The sequence below is a fragment of the Bicyclus anynana genome, chromosome 2, assembly GCF_947172395.1.
Source record: "Bicyclus anynana chromosome 2, ilBicAnyn1.1, whole genome shotgun sequence".
In the NCBI taxonomy this organism is placed as follows: Eukaryota; Metazoa; Arthropoda; class Insecta; order Lepidoptera; family Nymphalidae; genus Bicyclus; species Bicyclus anynana.
Window position 1 is genome coordinate 18,844,968 of NC_069084.1, and position 18,794 is coordinate 18,863,761.

An 18,794-nucleotide genomic window follows, 5' to 3' on the forward strand; every position below is an offset into this window, starting at 1 on the left:
TCACGACGTCTATACCATTGGTCAATCCGTCCAGCGCTCCGACTCCGTCGGTCGATTGATCCAGTCTATCTGCCACCTGTTCAGTAGTTATCCTGTGTGTCTTCAGATCATAAGGTCCTGGGTTTGAGACCTGGATCGGGCTTTCAAAAATATAAAGTATTAATAGTAAAAATTGTCATCCGTGTGAATGTTATTTAAACGGGTACATACCACGATAAAACGACGAGATTTTTATTGTCATCCGTGTGTTGGGAAGTAGGTAGTGTTAGAAGCCTGTGCCACCGTGAATGGTATATAGAGGAATATTACCTTATGTGTTAATCCAGGGTATAATCTCATCATTATAAACTCATATTCGGCTCACTGCTGAGCTCGAGTCTTCTCTCAGGATGAGAGGGGTTAGGCCAATAGTCCACCACGCTGGCAGATTGGCAGACTTCACACACGCAGAGATTTAAGAAAATTGTCTGATATGCAGGTTTCCTCAAGATATTTTCCTTCAACGTTTGAGACACGTGATATTAAATTTCTTAAATAAACACAACTGAAAACCCGGACCGGATTCGAACCCACACTTTCCGGAATCGGAGGCAGAGGTCAAATCCACTGGGCTATTGCAGGGTATAATTTATCTCAGCTAAATAGCTTCAATAGTAGGGGAGTGGAGGAGTAACAAACATATTAACAATTTTCGATTATAGTGTGGTTTTAGTACACGTGGGTATAGCAACTACATTTATAAGGGTAGCAGTGGTAGCAGGCAATTGAATTTATTAATACTCAAGGACACCAAACTTGTCCCGCTAATGTCCCCTAGGAATTTAATAACAGTCCCAAAAAAGGTCCAATTACGTGCAAATGCAAAAATTGTAACACCTGTGCGCGCCACCTGCGCGCTCTAACGAGAAACCTACCCCTACCTCGACCGACCCCCTACCTCTACCGACCCCATACCTCCCCCTTCGCACCCGTTAGCCCACTCGGGAAACTATTTGTCATGTGCTCGGATTACGGGATCTCACTTTTCGAAATGGGAAATCTAATTTGGAATGGGTTTAAAGACTTTTTTGTTGTTTACTACCCTCAAAAGTGTGATGAACTTGTATAGACAAAGTGAATCGTTGGTCCAGTGGTTAGCATTACGGCTGTGTATCCAGATATACTTACTAGATTCGAGTCCTGGGCTGGCCACAGTATATACATCACGTTCTTTTAGTCATGTAGTCTAAACAAATACTATAGAAGATTTTGTTTGTTTTATTCGTTGGTTTGACTACAATATCAGAGAGTAACAAGGGCTATATTTTACCTTCGCATTGCTACAGGTATAACAACTACGCGGGTGAAACCGCAGGGCAACCGCTAGTCTATACTACATGTATTAATATTATAAAGAGGTAATGTGAGGTCTTAGGGGTAATCTCTGGATCTACTTAACCGATTTTGAAAATTCTTTTACCAATAGAATGCCACTTTATTTACGAGTCTCATAGGTTATGTTTTATCACTTTATACTCACGGGAACGGGAACTGCGCGGGTGAAATCGCTGAGCGTCGGCTAGTGTAGCACGAGTATGGATGTATCTCTGAGTGGACAGCTGGGCCGTGTCCAGCTGCCGCGCGGCTGTTGGCACGCTGCTCGCCACTGACACGACGCACGCCCGGACAAGCCGATATTATTATATACATGCCTCGATGGTCGAGTGGTTAGCTTAGCTATGTCCAGGGTTCTAAGTTCTTTCGTTCCGTTAAGACGCTTTCTATCAAGTCATCAATAATCTCTTTCGTAGAACCTTTAAATGGCTCAACCGATTTTCATCAAACATGTCTAAGAACACTCGTACTCACGACTCACGACGTTCGATGCTGGCAGCTTCAGGCTTATTCAAAAGTTCTTAAAAGACGTCCAGCAGTGCGTGTCCATCGGTTGATAATGATGATGACAATTATCATGACTGACTGTTGGAGCAAGAGGAGTAAAAACACATTATTTTAAATATATGTACAGATCGGTGATTCTGTGATATGATTTGTATCTTCAGGATTGTATCTTCCAAGTAAGCCAACTTCCAACTTAGACTGCATGTCTAAGTTGGAAGTTGGCTTACTTGGAAGATACAATCCTGAAGATACAAATCATATCACAGAATCACCGACCTGTACACAACTCAACGTCGTCACTCAACATCAGGTGAAATCACAGTCAAGGACTTCTTGTTCTTGATTAAAAAACCGTAGCAGCCTGTGTCTGACTAAACAAATAACGGTTATTATTCCCTCTGTAGTGTAACTTACTTGCGAATATGCTACACCAGTAAGCTGCACCTGCTACATGTGCATGTTGTTGCAGAGCATGGAGGCGAAGGTGAAGGAGGAGCTGCCTGACAAGGACTACAGCCAGCCCACCACCACCGAGAGGCGGAAATGTAAGTACACTCCAGCACGGCTATTCTCTAATGATGTTTTCTATAACTCGCAAGTGCGAGTTTCGAATTCACCGCTATCTTTCTTATTCTAAAGTATTGTGTCAAACACAGAGAGATAGAGGTGAATTCGGAACTCGCAGTTGCGAGCGAAATATCGTTACAGAATAGCCTAGCAGGTCACATTGCGAGAATTACATATTTGGTCCTTTTGCCGTGAAGACCCTTGGGCCATGGAGTCTCAGTGCCAAAAAGTTTTAGGCTAGTTATCTCAACTGGTGGGTCACTTTTTGCGCAAAGTATCAGCCTAGCTGTCAAACGGGGTAATGCTTCTTGTCACTCGGGTACTGTACTACGTACCATATTGTGGTAGGCGTCTACAGATCCACATAGTACGTATCTTATGCGTCACATCAAACGGATTTTCAATTTTACGGTAGGTAAAATCTGTTCGTTGCGATCCGTACGATGCGGATCAGTGGACGCACTTAAATGACTTTCAATACATAGAATACTAAAATCCGTTTGATGCGATACGTGCGATGCGGATATGTGGATGCCTACGTATGAAGGGTTCGACTTAAACTTGAGAGACCTTTTCCCGGCCGTTGGATTTCGTCCACCACCAAAAACGATGACACACATCAATTTTTAAAGGTTTGGAATTTAACCCGTGTTATTTATTTATCTCATTACCTGACAGCAGTATTATGACGTATTATCGTTTGCAAATAAACAGTGTATTTGTTCGCCGCTCGGTGGGAAGCAGCAAGTGCGGCGCGATCGTGATCTGGCGATAGCGACGAGCGGCACGGGCGCGGGCGGCACGCCGGCACGGTGCCATAGGCGGTACAAAGATGTCGATACTAAGGAAACGGCATTATCATGTCTTATCATTTGACTCTCATTAATTTAAATCTTTAACAATGTCATGTCTGCGGGACATTTGAGTGCCTAAGCACCCGGTGATCTGAGCTCCAGAGTGAGGAACCTCCTCACAATACTCGTACGCACCGTCTCAAGAACAACTGCCTTCTGTATCCAACCCTTGATCCAACAGTTAGGCGAAAGCTTCTTCTTTTTATCAATATTATTATCAGCTTATTTTAACGTACCATTACAAGGATAAGCATCCCTCCTTATGTGGCGATATGGAACTTCGACCCACCACGATGCCCCTATGTTTCTTTAACGATGTTAATGAATTACATTAACATGTTATAGAGGTTGTCCAGGGGTCGTGACGCGTGTTCTCTAAAGTACAGGTTTCCAATTTCCCATCAGCGGACTAAAAATTTTACCTGTTTTTTTTTTTTATAAAGAGATTGGACCAAGAGACAATTTATAATGATGTCTACTTAAATCTTATCGAAACCGCTTCATGATCCGCTAATCGAAATTGCTTCATGGTTAAGGAGACGAATTCAATACCATATGGTCGTGGATACGAGCTCCATCTCTCGGTGTATTGTCACAAACACTCTTAACGGTCTTTATGACAAGAAAAATATAAACCGGTAAGTGGCTCAAGTATGCCTCTCTGACAGAGAGTTACATATTTGTACCTTTTGCCGTGGAGACCCTTGGGCCATGGAGTCGCAGTGCCAAAAAATTTTTCCGTACCATTTCACCGCGGCTAGTTGCCTCGACTGGTGACAGAAGGGCTGGCTCATTTTTTGCGCAAAGGATCAGCCTGGCTGTCCAGCGCGGAAATGCAGCCAGTATTCTTGCCACCATTCCACGTGGGCATGATTTGTATAGTTAATAGGATAAGTTAGCTTAAGTTCCCTATTGTATTCTTTCTCAAGAAAAATATTAGATTTATTTAAAAGATATCAGCATACAGCGTTGATTTTTAATTAGTACCGCAGTCCAGGCCACGTAGGTATAACAAACAAACCAATATATCAATCTAATACATTAAATTTCCGTATCGCGGTATTTGTTACGAAACTCCGCACTAGATGGACCGATTTTTATAAAATTTTGTGTGCAAGTCTGGTAGGACTGAGAATCGTTCTAACATAAATTGTTCATACCCCTCAATGATAAGGTCCATTCCAAAATTTGCCGGATCAGCTAGTACATCAATTCAGCTAAGAATGTTTAAAAACAAAACGCGATACAAAATGTGATTTTTGTGGTATCACTTCTAGTATCTATAGAGCTTGTTACCTCCATTCGACAAAGCGCGTGTTCGTACCAACAATGGTAACTGAGCACGATACCAACAATACACCCGAGCGAGACGACGCGGCGCCATTCAATAGAATGTAGCACCACCAGATTATGACTACATTTTATATAGATATAGAAATTGAGGAATTTGGAGGAGGTTCACAAAGCTGATGGACATTGGGGTACCCCACCCGCACTGAGTGGACCGATGATACCAAGCCGCTGGATGCTGGCTGCTGGAGACCGTGGTTTCTGGAAGTTAATGGACTTATGTCTAGCAGTGGACGTCCTTCGGTTGTTAATGATAATGGTGATCTAGAATTTAGATCTTCTCTTTTTCTTCTTCTTCTCATTCTAGAGTAGAATCTTATTCTGTCAATCTACCTAGATTCTAGATAGATAGACAGAGTAAGAAGGTCGCGTGACGCAGTGAGCAGTGACAGGGTCACTGCTCACTGCATCCACGGCCGCGGGTTCGATTCCCACAACTGGAAAATATTTGTGTGTTGAGCGTGGGTGTTTTCCAGTGTCTGGGTGTTTATAAATTACATACTTATGTATCATTAGGAAAATCACAGTAGTGTGCACAATATATTTTTTAAATTATAGAAATGAAATATTTCTTTTAAGTTAGCAATCCGTCCACAGTGCATGTTGCAGCTACGAAGTGTACACCACTTGCCACTGAAACTTATGGGACTTAGACAAGCTACAGATGTACGACCTCATTGGCCGATTTATCAGAAAGGAATTATAGACCTTAGATTCACCATGCTGCTCTAATGCAGGGTGAAATTCAGTTTTTCATAAATCCCTCGGGAACCATAGATTTTTCCGGTATGAAATATAGCATATGTGTTATTCCAGAGTAAAATCTATTTCCATTCCAAATTTCAGCAAAATCGGTTCAGTAGTTGCGGCGTGAAAGAGTAACAAACATCTAATATTAGTAGGATGTTTTACTCTGTAATGATTACCATAACTTTGTCAATGCTATTGTCCGACCGACAGCTTACCCTGCTCTCTGAGTCACCAGTTGTAACACCACTGGCCTCTACAGCAAAAAGTCTCAACATTTCCTAGTCCAACCATCCTAAGTCACGGAGCAGTTGCCAGTAATATAAATATTAATTAGTTTTTTGAAAATTGTTCATTGCAGACCACATAAAAAAACAAAAACATGCGTCGATTGAATAAGCTCCAATATATCGTAATGTAGACACATCTCCATGTCGGAGGGGTCGGTACAGGTGCCGAGTTCCCTTCCCTGCCCCCCTTTAAATCCCGCATGGGAAGAAACAGCTGCTCTCTTCCGATCCTGCAGGAAATAAAACATTTTTGATACAATAATATAGGCTTTTACTGTTGGGTGGACCGTGGAAGCTTTTCTTTGAGGTACACGGACCACAAGTACTAATAACTGTCGTTAGGGGATGTACTACCGCTTGTGCTGAAAGGCTCAAGGCATTGCACATGTGGGGATCTGTTTTACATTCTTTAACTTGATGAAACACGGGTTTCTGAGAAAAATACTCTTGACAAAGAGACAGACACACATTAATCTATAAAGATAATATCTAATATTATAAAAGAGTTTATTTGTTTGTACGCGTTAATTTCAGGAAATACTGGTCTGATTTGAAAAATTCTTTCAATGTTAGATGGCCCATTTATCGAGGCAGGCTATAGGCTATATAATATTTCAGTTTTCCTACGGAAACGGGAACCACGCGGCGTCAGCTAGTTAATCTATAACAGCTCCGTTTTTCCTTTTGAGTTATTGATATAAAAAAGTGTCGTCGCCTTTAATGATCTATGCCTTAAGGTGTTAAAATATGCAGAAGTTTATTTTCCTTCATTATGTCGATTTTACCACCTCAAGGGGTGAAAATGTTGTAATAACCGGTTTCACCCCCTAATTACTATAGTTTTAAGGCAAACAAGGCAGCGATGATTTATTAAACGACTCACAGTCGAAGCGATCATAATAATACCTGCCTTTGTCGGTGCTTCGTCAAATATTCACACCGCACTCTATTGACAGATACAGTATCTACTTTGTTTTTTTTTATATTTCTAAACTAAACAGACGACTGTGAGCCAGCTTTTAATATTTATAATTAACGCCAGCCACACACGATCAAGTTTACCGTCAAGTGTAACTTAGGGATGTGAAAATATATCGATACATCGATACATGCGGCGAGCACTTTCACATCTATATTAATATTATAAAGCTGAAGAGTTGGTTTGTTTGCTTGAACGCGCTAATTTTTTCTGGTTAAATTTGAATTATTCTTTCACAGTTGGGAAGCTACACTATCCCCGAGTGCTATAGGCTACATTTTATCCCCATATTCCTGCGGGAACGGGATCCACGCGGGTGAAACCGAGCGGCGTCCACTAGGTGCTGCAGGTTTGATCGCGAATAGCTGGCGTAAGACCCAACAGATGCCCATCTGATTTTAAGTGGCAAACAATCGCTAATAACAAAGAAATACTTCGCAATGCATGCAAGGTACCATTACGATGCAATCGGTGTATTGTAGGAGTCTTTCTCCTCGCGTGCTCTATATAAGAAAATAAGTTAAAGGTAGGAAAGAGATCTACAGTTAAAAACAATGGTATTGGCGGGTTATGTTTTTTTTTTATTGTTTACAAGTTAGCCCTTGACTACAATCTCACCTGATGGTAAGTGATTATGTAGTCTTAGATGGAGCGGGCTAACTTGTAAGGAGGAGGATGAAAATCCACACCCCTTTCGGTTTCTACACGGCATCGTACCGGAACGCTAAATCACTTGGCGGTACGTCTTTGCCGGTAGGGTGGTAACTAGCCACGGCCGAAGCCTTCCACCAGCCAGACCTGGACCAATTAAGAAAATCTCAATCTGCCCAGCCGGGAATCGAACCCAGGACCTCCGTTTTGTAAATCCACCGCGCATACCACTGCGCCACGGAGGCCGTCATTGACATCGTCATCGTGATCATCGTTTGACGCTATAATGATCACGGTAATGGTAATAACCGGAAACGTCAGCTCATCGTGCTCCCCGAAGTACGGGAGTTTCACACAATTGACTCCTCATGACAGCTATTGAGAATTTTTCGAGAAAAACATTATAGTTATTGGGTTTTTGTTAGCTTGGAAGTCTAAAACATAAAACATAGGTTGAAGCATGTTAGCTCATAAGTCCACGAATAAAGAACTCACACAATGGTCAGTAGAAACAAGTGGGTGAAAGCGTTTAGGCCCGCCCGCCCATTAGTACATAGTTAATAAGCGCCTACAATCATGCTAATCGATTTGAGGGCGTCCTCCGCAGCAAACACCATTAATAATAAACCGTGCGAACCGCCAGCCGGCGCCAAGAGCCGCGCGCGCCACAGAAGACATTACCAATACAACTAGATATGTCATACTATCCACTAACAAAGTGGCGTTATCTGTTAAATAAAAAATTCATCAAGAAGTTGTCAAATAACGGAATCGTCCGAGTTCTAGCGTGAACAACAGATTGGATGTACTCTGTTTTGCAATGTACTAAACCACAGAAGGCCGCCGAACGAGCGTTTTCTACCTCGCGAAAAATACTCGCACTGTTTACTCCCCTCCAATTAGTGAGCCTGGAGGCGCAGGTGCTGACGGCGGCGGCGAAGACCAGCTAGCGATGTGATGGTCAAACAGACGTGACATCGCCCAGCGCAAAACAGTTGATGACTACATCCCTGACCGCGCGGGGCACCTCCTGTGTGCCATATTTGACACTCTGAATTGTGACCTATTGGTAAATGATTTAGTCCCAAAAATATCTGGAAGAACTTTACCGTGCATAAAAAGTTAAAAACTCAAGTAAATCTGTAAGTTAATTAATATTATCAGTTGGACCGCGTGGTCTTTTACTTTGGCAAAAGAAAAATCTTGGATACATCGAACAGTAACACTGCTTAGTCAAGTTTTGCATCTTGAGGACGATATGTTTTTACAGGAGATTCGAAAATGATTTTGTATTTCACTGTATTTAATCTTATTTTTGGTATTAAAGATTTGATTGAAACTCTATAAGTAATACTTCAATCTAGACGTCATCTTTTAAACCTAAAAGTTTGTCACCTCATGCTCCTACAATACGTAAGGAGTTAAACTATGGAGTTTGGTTTGTGATGGTACTGGTAGCAGGTTACAAGGTCCAGACCTTAGCCCGAGGCTGATCTTAGCATTCCCTGAATTTATGGTGTGTCCATCGTGGGGCAGAAAAGCCTCCGAACAGATCCCGGGACTCGGGTGTAGCTTCTTACCGACGTACGTAAACCTACACCACTCATCTTGTTTCTCAGCCCAACTAAGTTTCGTAGGATCATTCTAGATCAGCTTAGAACTTCATAAAAATTCGGGTTTTATATAAAATGTCAAATAACATTATTATTGGACTGTAGGAAATCGCTGGTTTACGGGCTTCAAAGAACTGAAGCTTCTGACTTAAATCGGTCTCCCGCTCAGCGCGTGGCCCCGCGTCGTCCTGTGCAAACGTTGTGATGAGCTGCGTGCGAACGCATACACAAACACATCGCTCAGACACACATACTTTGAGCTAAATTGGATAGCGAGCACTAGGGTAGGGTCTAAATTTTAACACTATATACAATTTCTTTGTTATAGGTGGTAATGAGGTGCATACTCGATTTTTAATAATTGATTTTTTACAGCCTCCGTGGCTCCGGAGCTCTGTTTAGTGGTATGCGTCGCCAACCACTAAACAGAAATATTTAGGCATCAGATATTTTGTAATACTTATCTACTTTCCTAAAATTAAAATATAGCATGTTTTAGTAGTACCTAGTTTAAAGGTTACCTAGTGTAGTTTTTGCGAAAGAGCTCTTGCTGGGAAGTATTACTGTTTATATATCTGTCACTAGACAGCATTGCTGAGCTCCGGTCTGTAAGCCAAGGTGTAAGCACGTAAAACTTAACACATACTTAAACCTCAGGTTGACTAGAACAGCGAAGCCTACATGTATAGGCGATGGATTACCATTTACCATTGGCAGCATTTCGGAGTTGGGTATCACGGTAAGCCGTCGGATCCCGTCATTATCATTAACATCTAATAGAGAACATTACAGATACAAATCATTATCATCCTAAACTCGCCAACACCTGAATTAGAGCAGCCTGGCGGGACTAAACTCCAAATTCCTGTAAGGAAGGAGGCCTACTCCAGTTGTGGGGCATTCAAACTATAATGACATACAAATACATACTTTTGGCATCTGTTAAAAAATCCAGTTTATCAACGATCAATACAAGATTATTGGCGATAATAACCAGAAAACTTACTTAACTTACTCGAACCAAGGCTTAACTTGCTCTATAAAACACGTAAGAGATAAACGTTTACAGAAATTGACAAATGACTCTTCAAATCCTTTGTTGTGAGCCAGTACAGCCCAAACCCCGTGTTACGAAGGAAAAAGTGCGCTGTTGCTGACAGAATAAATAAAACTTTGGTGTCGTAGTGCTGTGCCGATGTGGGCCGTGCGCGCGACAGCTCTCCGCTGCACGCTAGGGATGTGCTGCGGATCGGTTGCGTGCTCTATCGATAGTCGCACCAACGTGATCATAATATACAAAGAAAAAACATATTAATAACAGTCTCCTACTCAGCTAAGCTACCTGTAGCGCTGATTTTGAGTGGGAGTCTTTGAAACATAAAAATCTAAAATTGATTGTCGCGATCTTTAAACCGTAAAAAAATATTTATCAATGAACTTGTCAACATTGAATATAACTCCAACATCTGCTCAGTTATACTTAGATATTTAATAAAATCATAAGGAGGTTCTATAGACCGAAATCGGTATACAGATTAATCGTTTTTTGAGAAAATAAGTAGGAAATTACAAGACTAAAGCCAGTTACAAAAAACAATCTATGTGCTAAAAAAGCAACATCCATAAAATAATAATGAGTCGAAGTCTTGTCTTGTGTTGTTGAATTCTCGAGTGGAACCATTTAAGGGAGTCCTCTAGTATATAGTTATATACATGTAAATTGTAGAAACTAGACATTATATCTACAAATACGTGTAGAAATCGTAGAATGTAGATATAAACCAGTACTTGGACAAAAATAGTTCAATCAAAAACCACAAATGTGACCGCGCCACTGTTGCCGACCAGTTGCTACGTCGTATAAAGAGAACAGATGCTTGCGCTGTTAGATAAACTGTCTTAAAAACTTTTATCGCTTCGTCTTTATAGTGAAGTTTAATCGCAGTTTTATAGTAATTCTGTCAGCTGGAGTAATTATTTGATAATTACGAGAGGAATTTCTTTATAGTACCTACATATAACCAGTATTTTTTAACTTTTAATATTGGATTGTTTATTCTCATGATTAAACCGTCTTTAAACAATTTACATTCACCTAAATTAATTATTGTATTGCAATTCAATTTAAAAGTTCGTCCGCAAATTATTAATGATAATTTAACTCTTCCAACTCTACATGATAATTGAAACTCAATACTTTGGTTTAAAGCTCAATTGTGAATACATATGAAAATAGACGAGTTTAGTAGGTAACTCTCACAATATCAATGTATCGATGTATCGACGTGAGCGCACAACACTACTCGTTATCGAGCTGCGTGTGGCGGCGACACCTCGCCCGGGCCTTTCATCCCGCAATTACTGGGAAAATATACTAATAACACTTGCACCCAACTTACACGCAGCTAACATTATTATTATACATGTATTATAGAATAGGTACTTAGTTTTTCCTTTATGGCAAAAATGACAGACCTAGTTGATGGCGTGGCATATTTATAGATATCTCGTAGATATCTATCACTTTAAAAAATCCACAACCCTTTCGTTTCGTACCGGAACGCTAAATCGCTTGGCGGTACGCCTTTGCCAGTAGGGTAGTAACTAGCTACGGCCGAAGCCTCTCACCAGTCAAACTTGGACCAATTAAGAAAACCTCAATCAGCCCAGGATCGAACCCAGAACCTCCGGTTTCTAAATTCACCACGCATACCACTGCGCCACGGAGGCCGTCAAAAAAAAGACATCTTCCGATGACAGGACCTTCTGACAGAGAACTTGATTTAGTTCATGGTTTCCTACATTTTGTATGTATAATTTATCCGGGCGCATTTTAACTATGCAATATAATGTGAATAATAAGTATCATTTAATTATTATCACTTATCAGATGAAGGTATTTCTTGTACTTGCATGGATCTTGTACTATTAACGCGTATTGAATTTTTTAACACATGGTACGACTAAATTTCACGTAGGGATTTTTGTAGACAAATCAGTATAATTTAAAACCCGTAAATATCGGCTAACATAATATATCATTTAGTTATTTTAGTAGGTCTTTATGTCAGCTAAGGCCTTGTAGCGTATGACGTGTATTTACAGGACATCCTGTATATGCTATTATATTAAGATTATAACTGACTCATCATTGAAGCACTGGTCACGACACACAAAGCGAAGTTCGGCTCCGACATCACGGGAGTCCTCGACACGCGGTCAGTGTTCTGGCGCGTGCTGCTGACAGCGTGATCAGTGGGCCCTACAGTGGAGGGCTCTCGGACACGCCCCGCGCGCCCCCCGCCCGCCGCACGCCCTGAGTTATGGGAACATTGTTGCGTCTACAATATCACAAGTGTCACAAGTGTTCGATATCAATGGTACAACACTATTCTTAGAAAAATATGTTTATAGAACATCGATCGTAGATCGTTAGATAGGCCTCAAAACGTCGCGGAATTGTCATTGGTTTCGCAGATTGAGTACGTCATCACTCGTAACACATTTCTCTTTTATTTGTTCATGTAGTGGCTTGTGTTTTTGCACTTCCAAATGAACACGAAGACATAATTAAGGAATTAAATTTAAAAAAAGCAGTAATTAATTTTTCAAGTCCACGTGCACTCATAGCATGCGCTTGTTACGTACTAAGATAAGATGTGCGTGCACGTCTATGGGTAATGACATCAAATTGTGCATTCTTTAGTATGGAGGGGCCCATCTAATGATTTATATCGATGTTTGAGAAGTTGTTGTTTTTATGCTGACGATCAGATCGAGGAAATGATGGCACGGTGATACGCCGCCATAAAATAGTTTCATTGCTTTTTTCTCAAGGCTACTACGCTTGAGTTTTTAGATTTTTCGGATAGCTTCATTTTCATGGAAGAGTTTTTGTTGTGTTACGTTAATATGTTTAATATGCATTTAATTTCAAAAATATCTAGTTAAATCAAATGTCACGCAAGCCAATTTTGGAATCCAAGAGCACAGAATTCATACCTACTTGTGTAATAAAATGTTAAAAATGAGTGTTCAGTGCCGCAAATTTTCAATTTCCAATTTATAATGGAATCGATATCCATAATGGCCTCAAAGGTTTCGTCCGACGATGTACTCGTATTAATGCCAAGCGCCATGCGCAGGCACGCGGCTCCGTTTGCACAGTGCGGCCACGAGATAGGCGGCGGCAGATAACCCACCACACGACATAGGCGGGACTGCCGGGCCACGAGACAAGTGTGTAAACAATACTAGGAATCAGCTGAATTTGTCTTTTAATCTTTTCAGACACTTGCTTAAAAGCATTTAATATGTGTTGTAAGTGCCTGGTGAAGTATTTCTGAGTGCAAAAATGAATGTTAACCTAGGAGTTGATAATAATTTTTCGTTAATTTATAATTTAAATAGATACAGTGTATGATGATGTCAATTTAAAAAATAAATTAAAGGACCTTTAAAATAAGGTGCTATAAATAGACAAAACAACATATATAACTTTGTATATTGGTTACGTTTCATGCCTAAACAGTTTAACCATATTTAATTTATTTTTATACAGTGATAGAATAGAGGTCGATTGCTACCATTTTGAAATAGCGGGTGGAATTTTGAAGAAAAAAGTGTAGAAAATTCATCAAAAATTAAATTAGTTTATTTAAATTGCTCTTTTTTCAGTTTTTGTCTCAGCAACAGGCAATAGTCTAGTGCAAGGAATAAAACCTGATCACCCGTGTTTTGTACCATAAACGTCCAACTATGTAATGATAATTAAATTTGAAATTCGTCCACTGCATACGTGTGGTCCAGAATAATATGAATACTATAATGTTGAAGTCATTAATAAATTAATTTGAAAGTTTAATGAAAGTTTCGAAGCAATCACGGCGAACAATCGCATCGCTCGTGCTATGGCGGCTGACACGTGACGTCACCGGTCGCGACACGGCTTTTACATGCTTTGTTGTCGGTGGGCCATGAAAATGGCGGGAATTTTTAAAATATATTTAGTTTAAAGCAACTTTTGTTTATGAAATGTTATCTTGACAGTAAATAATATTGTAGACTAAGTTGTTATTTATGATCTAGATTAGTTAATTTGTCATCATTACAACCCGTATTCGGCGTTGCCACCAGTCAGAATGAGAGTAGTTAGGCTAATAGTCCTCCACGCTGGCCCAATGCGGGTTGGCAGACTTCACATACGCAGAGAATTATGAAAATTCTCAGGTATGCAGGTTTCCTCTGGATGTTTTTCCTTCACCGTTTGAGACACGTGATATTTAATTTCTTAAAATGCACATAACTGAAAAGTTGGAGGTACGTGCTGTATTCGAACTTATGACCTCCGAAGCGAAGGCAGAGGTCATCTCCATTGGGCTTAATGTCAGCGTTATTTCTTAGTTATCTATAGGAAATATGCTCCCAGTCAGACCGGTTATGCAACACCAAGTTTCTATTGTTGGTTTTTTAATTCAAATTATTATTATTTATACCCCAAAATCGTAAGAGATGACAGATGGATAATATTTTTATAATTCGTTAAAGGTTCAGCACACCTAACTGGTTCTCAGGGCCAATCCTGACATACAAATTTTATTTCACATTTCCAAGATCACGTCATATTATTATTACAATCTTGATAAATTAGTACCTGAATTTATTATATTAATTTGTTGTTGTTGTTATAGCTGTGACATCGGGCAAAGACAGGCGCTCCCCGGAGCAGGAGGAGGGCAGGTCATCGCCCACGCCCGGGCCGCCCAGTCCGCAGAACAACGGCACTGCCGGTAATGTATAGCAGTAGCTCTCTGCGCTAACTATGGACCTCATAAGAAGGTTCAGAGTCACTCAGCGAGCGATGGAGCTAGCTATGTTTGAAGTATCTCTGTGTGATCAGAAATGAGGAGATTCGCTTAAAATCCAAATTCACCGGCATAGCCCGCAAGCTCAAGTAGCAATCGACGGAGGCACGTAGCACATAGTTCGAAGAACCGATGGACGTTAAGGTCTCAAGGTGCTAGAATGGCGATCCCGCATCTACCGATCGCCTACTAGCTAGACCGTTGACAAATGACATTGACAGAGAGCTGCATACGTTCATTGACTGATAATGATGAGAGCTCTTTGTGACAGCTCGTTCGTGGAAGCATTTGCCATGCTTTTTTCTGCTGCCGTCATAGCTTTATTCTGGTCTTCCGGTTTGAAGGTTAAAGTTGTCGATGCATATTAGTCTAGACTATTGATTCCCAAAGTGGTGGACCCCCAGGGGTCTACAAAAGACTCAGCGGGGATCTACGTTGACGTGACATAAAAATGGGGGTTCACGATTCGTAAGCGGGGGCCTACAAAAAGTTATCTGGTTTCATACCGAATGGGAAGTTTTCTACATAAAATAATTACGAGCTGATTACTTCCCTGTGCAAGCAGATATCAAAAAAAGTTGGCTGAAATAATTTTTTGCCTGGATAATTAACTAAACTAGGTAATCAGTTCACACTTCTTTTTTTGAAAACTGTTATTTCGTGGTGGGTTGATTCAGCTACAAACGATAATTTTCATAGATAACTTTGTTTGTCGAGTTTTGGATATAAATTTAGCAGGGGGTCCACCGGAACCAGTTAAATTATAAAGTGATGTATGAGAAAAAAAGTTTGGGAACCTCTGGTCTAGACAATTACTAGACTAGATTAACGTGTTAGTTAAATTATTTTGAGTGCAATTAATTCCCTGTCTACAGCCGTTTTATCATCTACGGAGTCCCTCTCCCCGCCGCTGCCCGAAAGCTCGCGGTCCGCGCCAGCGCTGCAGCGCTTGCGCAAGTTCCTGTCAGCGCTGCAGCAGTTCGCTTCAGACGTCGGCGCCGACACGGGCGACCGAGTGCGACAGTTGATTTTCAACCTTGTTGTAAGTATTCATAAGGTTCGTTATAACTTTATATTAGGGCAACTACACGACGTAGCAAATTGCTACGAGTTGTCGAGCTACGGTGCGTTCTACGTGAGCTACAAGTAAACGATTTCACGATTTTTTCAAACATACCCTGCATGTAATAGCGTACTGTGTAATTTTAATGAAATTAGCATAATTAGCAGGTAGATAGATAATATTAGAATAAACCAGCTTTTATATGAAAAAAAAAAACTGAAAAATAACTGCTCAGTTTTCAAATGTGACTTAACCGTAGTCTAATATAAGCTGCATATCATTGATCACAGAAGCCTACTTGGAATTAAATGCATTTGTTCAATAGTTTGATGTCTAATATAGGCTGCATATATAGGATCAGAGAAGCCTACTTGCAATTTGTTAACTTTTATATTTGTAGAGCACTAAGTTTTGAGTGATTTATGCGTAGACGCCGCTGTGGTATGACTTTGAAGAGTTCCCTTGTACCAGGCGGGAGTGGTGAACATCGAGGAGTTCCAAGCCGGCGTGCAGGAGTGCACCAACTACCCGCTGCGCGCGTCCGTGCCCGGCTTCCTGCGCGCGCTGCTGCCGCTGGCGCAGCGAGACCTGCACGCGCGCGCCAGGAGGATCAAACAGGTGAGGAGTTCCCATGTATAGTCTGGCACGTTCGGTGATGACACCCCCATGTGGGCGACGGGGGGAAAGACTGCGCGGGTGTGAAATCGCACGTGTAGGGAAGTAAGGTGCATCAGTCTAGTTTTCATCATCGATACATGTCCTCCGGCCCGCGCGGACTATCAGGAGTTACGAACGAAGTTGCCAAGCTATTGATATTCATTATAACATAACTACAAATGAATAAAAGACGCATTTTTACATACTATTCCTCCGATTTCATATAAAGTTCGTCAATTTAGGGCGCAGGCCTTTTTGTCGTGATTATATTCTAGGAAAATTCGTCTCGGCATTCTTTTGATAATCTCCTTTCATTTGTTATCTCTACGAGTACATGCTCTAACCATCTAAGTATTCACAACTATGAACTCATCAAATATTCTTCAACTTAAAACTTTAACAAAAAATCCGATTGCACCTTCGAAGTTCAGAAAGAAACTCAGTTACGATCCAGCTTATAACGATTTTAAGTGTTTATTTTAGTTAGACAGACTAAAAATAATAATCCAATTAATTTTAATTTAGTACTAAAAAAGCTTGAAATTCAGACTGTTTTAAGAGTAGCAAAGTAGGTACGACTCGGATAAAAAATTAAGAAAATATGGTTATTTTCTTTTCTCTTCATCTTTATTAAGTTCCAAATATTGTTGCAGACGCCGCTCCAGTACATCAGGTCGCACGAGCACCTCATCCTGGAGTCAGGCGGCGACAGCAGCGACATCTTCGCCACGCAGCAGAGCGGCAACGAGGCGGCAGCCAAGCGGCGCGCGAGCGACCCGTGAGTGATCGTTTTACAAATACATCCAATATCATCCCACTAATATTACACAAACGACAAGAGATGTGATAGTTCGAATCCGGTCCGGGGGCATGCACCTCCAACTATTCAATTATGTGCATGTACATTTTAAGAAATTAAATATCACGTGTCTCAAACGGTGAAGGAAAAACATCGTGAGGAAACCTGCATACCAGAGAATTTTCTTAATTCTCTGCGTGTGTAAAGTCTGCCAATCCGCATTGGGCCAGCGTGGTGGACTATTGGCCTAACCCTTTCTCATTCTGAGAGGAGACTCGTATTCAACAGTGAGCCGAATATGAGTTGTTAATGATGAATATCGATTAAACGTACTTACGTACGATAAAAACTTTCACGTATGTTACTTTCACGCATTTTTTTTTCTTTTTTTATGATTTGACTGATTGAATTGATTCGGTTACGTCATCTTACATCCTGACCAATATTTTCTCGTGTTACGTTTTTTAATTGACTTAAAGCGCTGAAAAAAATATTTCTCTTTTAATACAAAAAGACTTTTCCACCTGCTTGCTCGGCCTACTTAAAATTATGATAGATGAACTGTTGCTAAGACTCTGTCGATAATATCTGGGAACTCATTTATTTAATGGCTTTTCGGTTAAAAGTATTGTTAACATGAAATATCACGACTCGTGATGACACTTCTTGGTTATGCTTTGTCTTCCGTTGGAAAACTATCGCTCCTAAGTTTTCCACTTAAAATTATGTGGACTATATTTTATCAATTATTATTACTATAGAAAATAATATATATGTAGGTATCACAGATTAGCCAGAGTGAGTCTTTACAAGCAACGTACTGCCGGTGAACCCATTAAAAAAAAACAAACATCACTCGTCTCCTTGACAACCGCATATACAAACTTTTTTCATAACTTGTATTTCAAAATATAACGCAAATTAATATAATAATCAATAATTTGCAATAAAAAATAGTTAACCTTATTTCTTTAGTTTTTGTGCACAGTTTTAAAAATATTTAAAAACATAAGACGCCATTATTCTTGAATAATATTGAAAATTACTAATGACTCAAGAATGTATTACTTTTTGAATTGTGTATTTGAAGCGGCTACGACACCGTCGTGTGTACGCTCCATTTGTATATTATTGGTTAATCTGTGGTAGGTATATAGTAAGTTATAGCATCTCCCCTGCGATGGACCGTCGCGTGTCGTATGTCAGGTGCACGCCCACACGTCGACATCTTTTGCGGTCGGGTGCGACTCACATGCCGAGCGAGTTTGATTTTGATAACACTGGTGATTTATTGTGAACTAGCGGACGCCTGCGACTTCGTCCACGTGGAATTCAGTTTTTCACAAATCCCGCGGGAACCATGGATTTTTCCGGGATCCGGGAAAAGTTCCAAATTTCAGCCAAATCGCATCAGTAGTAAAGAGTAACAAAACAAGCATCCAAAGTCCAAACAAACATCCATACAAACGCGTTTATAGT

General features: G+C 40.5%; 1 protein-coding gene across 1 annotated transcript in view; it reads left to right on the forward strand.

The window, feature by feature from the left end:
* LOC112053968 (protein CBFA2T1) overlaps positions 1 to 18,794 on the forward strand; it is a 60,708-nt gene that overhangs the window by 26,844 nt on the left and 15,070 nt on the right. The window contains exons 2-6 of the mRNA XM_024093601.2: positions 2,351 to 2,426; positions 14,623 to 14,721; positions 15,672 to 15,838; positions 16,331 to 16,477; positions 17,170 to 17,294. Of these exons, the coding sequence (XP_023949369.2) occupies positions 2,354 to 2,426; positions 14,623 to 14,721; positions 15,672 to 15,838; positions 16,331 to 16,477; positions 17,170 to 17,294 (611 nt within the window). The 5' untranslated portion in view covers positions 2,351 to 2,353. The remainder of the gene's footprint in view (positions 1 to 2,350; positions 2,427 to 14,622; positions 14,722 to 15,671; positions 15,839 to 16,330; positions 16,478 to 17,169; positions 17,295 to 18,794) is intronic.